The sequence below is a fragment of the Quercus robur genome, chromosome 1 (genome assembly GCF_932294415.1).
Source record: "Quercus robur chromosome 1, dhQueRobu3.1, whole genome shotgun sequence".
Taxonomy (NCBI): Eukaryota; Viridiplantae; Streptophyta; class Magnoliopsida; order Fagales; family Fagaceae; genus Quercus; species Quercus robur.
Window position 1 is genome coordinate 5,503,830 of NC_065534.1, and position 11,337 is coordinate 5,515,166.

The 11,337-nt window shown below is 33.2% G+C and overlaps 1 protein-coding gene across 2 annotated transcripts; it reads left to right on the forward strand.

Moving 5' to 3' along the window:
* The first annotated feature begins 1,656 nt into the window (after positions 1-1,656).
* On the forward strand, positions 1,657-5,499 carry LOC126717519 (aldehyde dehydrogenase family 3 member F1-like). 2 transcript variants are annotated; one of them, XM_050419285.1, is made up of 10 exons: positions 1,657-1,919; positions 2,240-2,308; positions 2,598-2,694; positions 2,819-3,025; positions 3,287-3,411; positions 3,552-3,656; positions 3,751-3,923; positions 4,205-4,295; positions 4,460-4,609; positions 4,848-5,499. In XM_050419285.1, the coding sequence occupies exons 1-10, from the start codon at positions 1,722-1,724 to the stop codon at positions 5,106-5,108; spliced, it is 1,476 nt and encodes a 491-aa protein (XP_050275242.1). In that variant the 5' UTR covers positions 1,657-1,721; the 3' UTR covers positions 5,109-5,499. The 2 variants fall into 2 exon arrangements, with proteins under 2 accessions (XP_050275242.1, XP_050275250.1); XM_050419293.1 differs by having other exon boundaries at positions 3,311-3,411.
* Positions 5,500-11,337: the final 5,838 nt, after the last annotated feature.

The window sequence follows — 11,337 nt, forward strand, 5'->3', positions numbered from 1 at the left end:
ATGAATGAAGAAAATTAATGTCATATATTTTCCTTATTATAATAAATGTATAATATTTAAGCTTATAAAAATATTATAATATATTATAATCTTACAGTGTTATACAATTTTTTTAAAAAGAAAATATGAATGAAGAAAATCAAGTTTCAAAATTAACAATATTGTGGGCAAATATAAATATTATACAAAAATTAAGTATTATATGTAGATTCTAATATACATAAAAATGATTTCAAATGAAATTGTAAAGTAGTTCATGCATTGCACGAAATATCATCCAATTATTTTTAAAGGGCAAGCTAAATTTATCAATAAATTTCATCAAATTAGGTTTTTACTTTTAGTTTTTAGTATGAACAGTGATGAGTTGGTAATACAATTGTTAATGGCCTTGATGCTGACCATTGCAGCAGTGCTGACCACTTTCAACTACCTCTTCGCAACCTAGGCCATGATGCTACAAGTATAACAAGAAGCTAACTCCAATTCACACTTATAGTTCTTTCTCTTAGTCAGAGCCCCTTCCTATATATATATAGGAGTTAGAGCACATTTGGGGGGCCATTGCTTTCATCAATGACTATCACATCGATCACCATGTTGCACAATCTTGTTTTATGAAACTGCTTCTGTTTTTGTAGTAAGGGTAAATTTTAGAATTTAGAATTTAGATTCAGTTTTATAGATGTTATAGTTTAGGTTTTTCAATTAAATTCAATCATATAATCTTCAACTAAATGCAAAGAAGTGCCTAGCTCAATAAGCTATATGGTTATGCTACATTAGCCAATAAGATACAACAGATAAGAAATTGTAGTAAAATTTTATTGCACTTCTAATAATTCTTGTACAAGTTTGTACAAAAAGAAAAAGTCTATAAGGTATGAAAAAAACGAAAACATAAAAAGGCTTAAACTTTAACTTGGTTTAAGATTAAGTTCTAGGTTTTTAATTTGTCAAATTAAAGTTCCAAATTTATGAAATCATTTTAATTTGAAACCTTTATTCATTTTCATTATTCATTTCTATTAACTTGCGGCGTAATGAAGTATAGAATAGCAAGACCATTGATTAAATTATGTATTTTACTTTTTTTTTTTTTTTTAGAGTTTCAACCTATGTTGTCTGCTTTTGATGATATCTCTCTATTATCAAATCAAGACACCAATCAACTTTTTCTAATTTTTTTTTCAGCTTTGTTACTATCAAGAATAATAAAAATGAATAATGAAGATGGATTGGAGTTTCAAATAAAGGCTTTAAAAATTTAGACTTTAATTGACAAAATTAAAATCCTAAGACCTAATATTAAACATGATAAATGTTGGGTGCTTTATCATAATTTTCTAAAAAATGTATATTTGTTTTGAAAGTTGAAGCTAACACTATAAGAAAATTCTTAGGTACTCTTAGAGTATAGTGCAATGGTGTTTCATTTTTCACATTCATGATAGATCCTACTATGAATTTAATGAGTGGATACCATTATGAATGTGAGAAGATTGAGCACCATTCACCGTGCTCGGAGAGTACTAAAAAATTACTCAATATTGAATCCCTTAGGGCCCACATCATTACTGTATGCTGCTAACGTATGACTGCATGAGGCAATGAGCAATGAGGAGCAGCTTTTATAAAGCCCAACTAGGCAGCAAAGAAGGCCAATTGAATTAAGTAGTGGATGAAGAGCTAAGGTCTAGTGTATTGTTTTTACCTTAGCCATGGAGACTAGGAGAGATTTGGAAAGAGATCTGGAGGATATGAGGGAGTATTACAGGCATGGAAAAACTAAAGAAGCATCTTGGAGAAAGTCACAGCTCAAAGGGTTGCTTACTCTCTTGAAGGAGAAAGAGGGAGATATCTTTAAGGCACTTAAGCAAGACCTGGGAAAGCATCATGTTGAGGCTTTTAGAGATGAGGTACAAACAATTCTTGTTCCATATTAATACTCAATTTTTTTTTTTTTTTTTAAATGGACTACCCTTTAAAAAAAGTCATAATAACTTTTTTGAGAGGTTACGAACTTCTTTTATTTTAAGCATATGAATGCTTTCTTTAGTCCATTTTGAGTGCATGCTTTTGTGGTTGTCTAGTTTCAAGGATTGGTGTGATGGTCCTGTCAATACTTGAGTTGTATCTCTATTTACAAGTTAAATAAAAAGAACTATTTATCACAAGTGTGCCTAGCCAAATTTTGATCTCTTGCTTTTCTTATATATAAAAAAATCCTTGTTTGCAGATAGGAACCTTGACTAAGACAGTGAATACGGCATTGGAGTCTTTGAAGGACTGGATGTCGAGCAAAACGGTAAGCTTATTTGCTAGACATTACATGGCATTTAAAAAATATAGAGAAGAAGAAACTAATTGTGTGTATATTTCATAAAAATAAATAAATAAGTTTGCAGAACCTTTTTAATTTTTTTTTCTGCTATCTAGGTAAGCAATTAATTTTTTTCTGCTTTCTAGGTAAGCAATTAAGTTAATAAACTTTATGCATAAACCACCATGTTCACATGTCCTAATAATGTTCAAGAAGTACATTGAGGGCAAGACATACTTACTAACAACAATGTTTGTTAATGCATGGTTTATAGGCTAAACTACCGAGAATTGCTTTGCTCACTAGTGCAGAAATTGTTCCTGAGCCTCTTGGCCTTGTCCTCATTATTTCATCTTGGAATTTTCCCTTTGGTGAGTAAATCATTATACTTTTTTGAACAAAAAAAGAAAAGAAACTTATAATAGTTTGCTTCAATTTCTTCTCCAATATCCTTAATCATGATAAAAATTGTTGTCATTTTGTTACAAAACATAGGACTGTCCTTGGAACCAATGATAGGGGCATTAGCTGCTGGAAATACAGTGGTTCTAAAGCCCTCTGAATTGGCTCCTGCTTGTGCTTCTCTTCTAGCAAATGCCATTTCCACTTACTTGGACAACAAAGCTGTTAAGGTTATCCACGGTGGACCATCTGTGGGTGAACAACTCCTACAGCAGAGATGGGACAAGATCTTCTTTACAGGTAAAATTAGTCTCTCATCTTTCCAACACTCCCTCTCACATGTGGATCCAGATTCAAGCTCAATATGACTTTTTAAATGAAAAGTAAAGTGAAGACATGGTTCAAACTCACAATTGCTCACTCTAACATTATGATAAACTAACACTTGTTCCAAAAGCTTAGACTGATATATATATGCAATAATGAATTTATTCACCTGATCATTATTCTAACCATTGGTTTTAAAAGATTAAGTAGTTCTATCTTAATACTAATGCTTAGGAAGTGCACATGTTGGACGGATAGTCATGTCTGCAGCTGTGAAGCATCTAACACCTGTTACTCTAGAGTTGGGTGGAAAATGCCCTGCTGTTCTTGATTCCCTTTCTAGTTCTTGGGACATCAAGGTAAGTTCAGCCTTAGTATGTTACACTATGATTTGATAGTAGTCACAGAATTGGCCTAATTGGTTAAAACACCTATGCATTTCTATTACTATGTTATGACAATTTGCTCAGTTGAGTTCTTTTGTGCTTTTAATCGCAAGGTGGCACTAAAACGAATTATTTTTGGGAAATTTGGTTGCTGTGCTGGTCAAGCATGCATAGCAATAGACTACATCCTTGTTGAAAAGAAATTTACACACACTGTGGTATGAAAGTAGTAGTTTATTCTGAATATTATATGGGTTTTAAATTTTGTTTGTAATGCAACAAAATTTTGAAATTATGATACTCTTTTTTAAGGTGGAGTTGATGAAGAACATAATCAAGGAAATGTTTGGAGAAAACCCAAAAGAATCACACAGCATTGCAAGAATCATAAATAAACAACATCTCTTACGACTGAAGAATATTCTTAAGGACCCGCATGTTGATGCTTCTATTGTTTATGGTGGATCAGTGGATGAAGACAACTTGTAAATGACACTTTAATCTCTTTTGTGCATATGGACCTTACAGTTTAAGCTTTCTTTCTTTAATACCCCACCCCCCCCCCCCCCCTTTTTTTTTTTTTTTGTGTAAGAAGTTTTGGTTATATATGAATTTGTAGTGTTCATATATGATAAACTGGTTTTTATATGGGATTTATCCTATATTATGATTCCATTAGGACAATTTTCTTTGACAATGTGTTTTATTCTTAAATTAGTATGTTTCACAAGTAGTTTTAATATGCTTGTTATTGATCTCCATTCAGGTTCATTGAGCCAACAATCCTGGTGGATCCGCCTCTCCAAGCAGCAATAACGACTGATGAGGTCTTTGGCCCATTGCTTCCAATAATCACAGTAAGACACACAGTAACACATGTAGACCTAGGTACAATTTTGTAGGTTTATTTACTGGCCTTACTGGGAAGCTTATAAATGTGGTGGTACCTCAAGAAAGCTGAGTACTCAGTTGCAGATAGTGATGTTGCACGTTTATAGTGATTCTTTTCTTGGTTTGACAGCTGGAGAAGATTGAAGACAGTATACAATTCATAAATTCAAGGCCTAAAGCACTGGCTATATATTGCTTCACCAAAAATAAAACACTCCAAAGAACGATGATTTCTGAAACATCATCTGGAAGCGTGACATTCAACGATACAATTATTCAAGTATGTTATCAACAAGTCAATTGTCTGCACTACCTTTAGTTTCTCAAGTAAACATAAGAAATATGGCAGGCTAATTCATGGCTAAACTGTCTAATCTGTGCTTAATTAGTGAATATTAAACTACACTTCCTTACAAAGGCAAAAAACAGTTTAATAGAATAGACCTCAAGACAACTATATATTGCTTATAGCTCCTAATATATTCTCAGTCTAAAGACTTTCATTTGGCTATGTGTAGTATGCAGCTGATACCCTCCCATTTGGAGGAGTCGGTGAAAGTGGGTTTGGAAGGTACCATGGAAAGTTCTCATTTGACACATTCAGCCATGAGAAGGCTATTGCAAGAAGAAGTTTCCTAACTGATTTTTGGTTTAGATTTCCTCCATGGAACAATTACAAGCTGCAACTCTTAGAATCCGCTTTCAATTATGATTATCTTGGATTAGTCCTTGTCATATTGGGCTTGAAGAGGCATACACAGAGATCAGCTGGGATATAGCAACTTTTGGAAGTACCTTGAATCCAAAAAGAAGAGAGAGCAAGATCACATTCAGATGTTTATTTAAAAGTGTTGTAATTTTTATTATAGAATCAACAACTAATGTGTGTGTGTTTCTTAATAAAGTTTCTGAATTTTGCAGTGAAAGCAATGGGAACTTTGGGGATATGTTTACCTATGTGAGTTAGAAAAAATTTCTTAGGGCTGAGAGGTCTGTATTACTAATAGGGTAAAGTTATGTTGGTTTTATATATTAGGAGTATGTTTAATCATTTACTCTATGTTTGACATGCTAAAGGTTATAACATCTAATTAAGAAGTTTGTCATGTATGATGTATGTCTCAGTAATAAGCCTAGATCAAGGATTTCAGTTATTCCTATTTCTGTTTCTGTGTTTGTGTGTATGATTGTGACTGTCTATGAATTCTAAAGGATCCTAATTGACGTTCAATTCTAAGCCTCCACATGGTTGGAAGGCACACTTCAATTGACAAACAAGCAAGAGGTTACTAGTGTGAAGCTGCTCCCTGGGCTTGGCTTGAGGCCCCTTTGTTTTTACTACAGATGGAGCCTCTTGTAAAAAATGCGTTGGCCCTTGTTTTGCTGAGTTCAGTTTGTCATGGTAGCTGTGGTGAAGTAGGCACGTGTATCAACGTCTAAGCCCACAGTAAACCAGTCGTTCGAGCATTAGCATCCGATGATGCAAAATGCATTTTTATCCATTTTAGATGTTATTGTAACATCAAATCCACAAAAAGAGTCTCACATCCGGTGGTGCAAAATCATGTTGCTTCATGTTCATAAGGAGACCCATGTGCTTTCCTAGTGATAACTGATAAACTGTTAGATCTAGCAAAATGAGGGGGGGAAGCTAGATTCAAACTGTAAGCAACAATGGATTAAGATCTTCTAAGAGTTTTTAGGTTAGTTCTAATACAACTTTTTTAAAAATCCTTTCAATTTATTTTGAAATAAATGGATTGAATTTTGTCACATAATCAATATTCAAATATATACTTACCATCATCAATAATAACTTTGTCAAATAATTGCTATCATCAATATTCTAAAATTGTAACTTATGATTCTCCTATCTTTCAAATAAAAGCTCGACGTGGGTCCCAGTTAGCTCAACTGATAAAGTTTCTAATGATTGAATAAAAGATCTATGATTCAGTCTTCGCCTACATCAAAAATCAATTGGTGTCTTAGTCTGATGATAATTTCTAATGATTGAATGAAAGATCTATCATTCAATCTTTGCCTACACCAAAAACCAATTTGTGTCTTAGTCTGATGATAATGAGCGTAATTATATTAGAAGGGATGCCATAGATTGAAACTCTTAAAAAAAAAAAAAAAAAAAGAGGAAGAAGAAGCTGGAGTGCTGGATACTCATAATGTCATATGGCTTTGGTCTGATGATTTGTTCCTCAAGATGCTTGCTCCCTTTATTACATAAAGGTTGGTGGCATTTGATTTGATCCACAAAGTGTGGTTGAGCTAATAATTAAGTCATTAAAAACTCTCTCTACTCTTTAGCCACTGTAATGACAACTTATTGGTAAATTTGATGCTTGTCTTGTATCTCTCTTATTTGGTCTCCTTATTTTGATGAAGGTTGGTGCGATTTTGAATTATACCTCATTACAGATCTAATAATTGTGCCACTAAAAACTCGATACCTGTCACTTGGTTCTAAGAGGAAACTTGCAAGTTCTCAATCTTGGATCTCTTACTTGGTCTTCTTATTATATGAAATTTGGTGCGTTTTGAATTATATCTCATTTCTCATCAAATAATTGTGCTACTAACTTTTCTACAAAATTATTGTGCTACTGAAAAGTGCATGTCATCACTTGATTTACAACTTATTAATAGATTCTCAAAAAAAAAAAAAAAAAATACAAAAGTTTTAAGAGGAAACTTGCAAGTTCTCACACCCGTGAGTACTTTTTCTATATTTTGGAAGTATAACAACGTGGAATTTTCTCTTCTCACTAATTAATTTATGGTAGATTTGAGACTACCGTACTTCAAGAGTATATAAGAATATTTTCCTACCCATGTGTCTTGTTCACGGTGATTAAAAATATGAAAATATTATTTAGTACTCTTAGTATAATTACTAATTACTCAGATTGGGTTTAAAAAAAAAAAAAAAAAAAAAATCACTTAGCCTGCGTTTGGTTGAATGTAAAATATTTTCTGAGTGTAAAATATTTTCAGGTGTAAATTATTTTCAGGAAAGGAAAATATTTTTAAATGTTTGGCTGCATTATGAAAATTGTTCTAGAAAATGTTTTCATGTGTTTGGTTGCATTCTGAAAATGCCATTTTTCTACTAGTTTTTCACATTTTCTCAGCTACCAAACAAATTTTATAATATAAAATTTCAATATATAAACTTAAAAAAAAACAAAAATCAAAACAACACCATTCATTAAACTCCACAATTCGGTCAAACTGAGAGAGGGAGGAAGAAAGAGTGATCAAAAATTAAGGGAAAGGGACAGGTAGATCAAGAAAGAGAGAGATCGGTCATGGGTGGGTCATGGGCGATGATCTCGACGGTGCAATCTCGACGGTGCTGGGGTGCGATCTTGGCGGCGTGATCTCGGAGGTGAGGTTGAGTGAGAGAAGAGAAGAAAAGGGAGATGGGTTTGAAGGGATGTCGATCAGGTATTGTGAAGGGTGGGTTTGAGAGAAGTGCTTTGCCGGCGACGTTGGAGCGACGGATCGGAGATGTTGGAGGTGAGATGGGCTTCACCGATGTGAAGGTGGGTTTTTCCTTGGTGGATTGGATACATGCAGAGCTCGAAGTGGGCGGGCGTGAGGTTGAGTGAGAGAAGAGAAGAAAAGGGAGAAAACCCACCGGCGCGGAGGGGAAAACAGCGGCGTTGCTTGTCGGAGTGTGGGTGGACCTCGGACTGGTGCCAGCGTGTGGGGTGGAGCTCTGTCTCCCTCTCGTTGGTGTGTGGGGTGGAGTTGAAGCGCTTGGCGAGTCGGATCGTATGGAGCTCAAAAATTCCAAAAATGCTTTGAAGGTAAAATAACTCCTGAAATCATTTTCCGGGTCTGAGGGGTTTATTTTACAGTCAATGGAAATGATTTTCCATTTGACCAAATTTTCCATGCGCAACCAAACATAAGGCAAGGTGTAAATTGTTTTCCTGAATCCATTTTCAGCCAAAACAAATGCAGCCTTAGATTGATAATTTTTTCAACCATTTGACCCAATCCAATTTAACACATATATTTATTTGGACAAAACTTAGGTACAATACTTTAGGTGCTGTCCTTTAGGTTCTCCTCTTAAGATTTAGCCATGTATTTATTTAACTAAAAAATACACTTCATCCTATGAGGAAAAATTCACATGGCAGAGTCTTAAAAAAGGAACCTAAGGAACAACACCTAAGTATTGTACATAAGTCTTGCTCTATTTATTTTATCACTTATTTCAATAATTTATTTTGATTTATATTAGTATTTTGAGAATCAATTTGGATGAATTTGAAATATAATTTAGGCATATTATATGCATCGTAATAATTTGTTGAAAAAATTGACTTAAAAGTTGATGGCTACCCACCCAACCCACCCCCCCCCCCCCCCACATAGATGAAATATTTAAGACCAACCCACCAACCCAACTCAATCATATGGGTTGATTGGGTTGAAAATTTCTAAACCTAACAAAGTTAAGCTAGGTTAAAAAAAACACTCTAACCCAACCCATGCACACACTTACCATTCAATATATATGCTAGTGTGTGCTAAATGAAATACAAAATTGACATGTGACCATTTTAAAATCTGTATTGTTTCATGATCACCTCTAGGTCCAATGCACTTTAGCATTAGATGGAAGCCAATTAGCCAAACCTATATAATAAAAGCATCTCTCCCTCTCTCACATGGTCTTCTTTACGTGGTACAAAATGAACCGTACAATCAATCAATCATCAATATATATGCTAGTATTTTCTTTTCAATAGATGAAATATTTAAGACCAACCCACCAACCCAACTCAATCATATGGGTTGATTGGATTGAAAATTTCTAAACCCAACAAATTTAAGTTGGGTTAAAAAAACTCTCTAACCCAACCCATGCACACATTTATCATTCAATATATATGCTAGTGTGTGCTAAATGAAATACAAAATTGACATCTAACCATTTTAAAATCTGTATTGTTTCATGATCACGTCCAAGTCCAATGCACTTTAGCATTGGATGGAAGCCAATTAGCCAAACCTATCTAATAAAAGCGTCTCCCCCTCTCTCTCTCACATGGTCTTCTTTACGTGGTACAAAATGAACTGTACAATCAATCAATCAATCAATCAATATATATATATATATATAAAAGTAGAGATCTCGTGTGGAAAAATATGAGGTTCTACTAAGTGGCGCATTCTATGCAAAGAGAATTGAAATATTCTTAAGTGCCACATCAAATATAAGAATAAATTAGATATTGACTTTTGTTTCATTTAATTTAATGTTTCAATACTTTTCTAATTAACAAATAAATATTCTTTGTATCATTTAGTTCAATATTTCAAGACTTTTATTCCCTCATTCATACACATAAAACTCTTTGCACTTTAATTCACTATTTTTATCTCTTACACTTCTACTCCTTTATATATACATACCTATAGCCCTTCATGCCATCCCTGTCAAATACAAACTGACTAAAAACAATGTCATTTACCTTCAATTTTTTGACGACACCTACCTTGTTCTAACATTGTTGTTTCATCTAATCCTAACTCATATAAGTTGGCTACAACCAAGGAAGGGATGCTTGCATTTTATATTGAATAACAACAACAATTACAATTTTGATGTTAAGGTTGAATGTTGTGGGTTTTGTAAATGATGTGATTGACTGTGGGTATTTAAGATATGTATTTTGTTTTAGAATTAAAAAGAAAGAGAAAGACACATTCTATATCAACTTTATTCTATAATATTCCTCCAAAGTTTTTTATTTTTATTTTTTTATTTTTATTTTTTTTAATTTCTCATTATTTCAATTGAATAATTATAGTGGTTATGTGTGTGCAATTTATAATTGTTGCCTTTTATGATGAATTCATTTCTAATAAAGTTCTATAATAATTATGCTATAATACATATACAACATTCTTCAAAACCATCTTATATAAAACATTGCAACATTATCCATGTATCGCACGGATAACTTACCAGTTGTCTAAAACAGAATACAAAATAAACGAATATATGACAAATAGGTAAAATTGAGTTAGATATAAGTTTGAATCTGACATGTATTCAAAAATCAGCAAAGCATACATAGGATGCACCACATACCCATTTCAGACAATTATATCACCTAAAGCAGACCGTGCATGTGGATTCTAAAACAAGGTGTACAGTACACACACACACATATGTGTGTGTAATACATGACAAGGCTGCTACTTATTTTTTTTTTCTTTTTTGGTTAAACTGTATATTTAGGTCTTAACCTTTGACTTATGTTTTAAAATTATCATTATGCTTTAAAAATTGTTTTAAAATTAATGTTGTCATCACTTATCATTATCTAAAGAATTAAAAATGTTAAGATAGTAAATGAAATTCATGCAACTTCATAGGCTTCAGGTTATCAAAATAACTTTGGTTTCATGAACTCCATTAAATACATTAGCATTTCCCATCCATGAGATGACAAGAAGGAGATTTTTGAAACATTTGAAAGTATAAAATGGATTTTGAGACAAAGGTTAAAGGTTTAATTTAAGGGAAAGTTCAACTCTATTAACCATGGGTCATGAACTTGTAAATATGGGAGCAAGGGCAGAGCCAGAGGGGTTGAGAGGGGGCAACTGCCCCCCTGACTCCTTTGAAACTTTCTTAGCTATAGGCTATGAGAAAAGCTTGCCCCCTCTGATTTATTAATATAGGAAAAAAAACAAAACAACACTCAGTAAAAGGAACCAAAAACTGACACAATCTTTTCCTCAAAAAAAGCAAAAGAACATGGCGCTGTAACAAAGATAGCAAGGAGTTACCTAACATGACATGTCAAAGTCTTTTTATTTTTGATCTGGACACAGCGAAGTTAATAAGTCAAAAAGAACTTTTAGCTTTGGCTTGTCTCACTTTTTCACTTTCTTACTAATATACTGTCACAAACTCATAACACTTTGCCTTTTATTTTTTTATTTAATTTATTTAAATAGTAA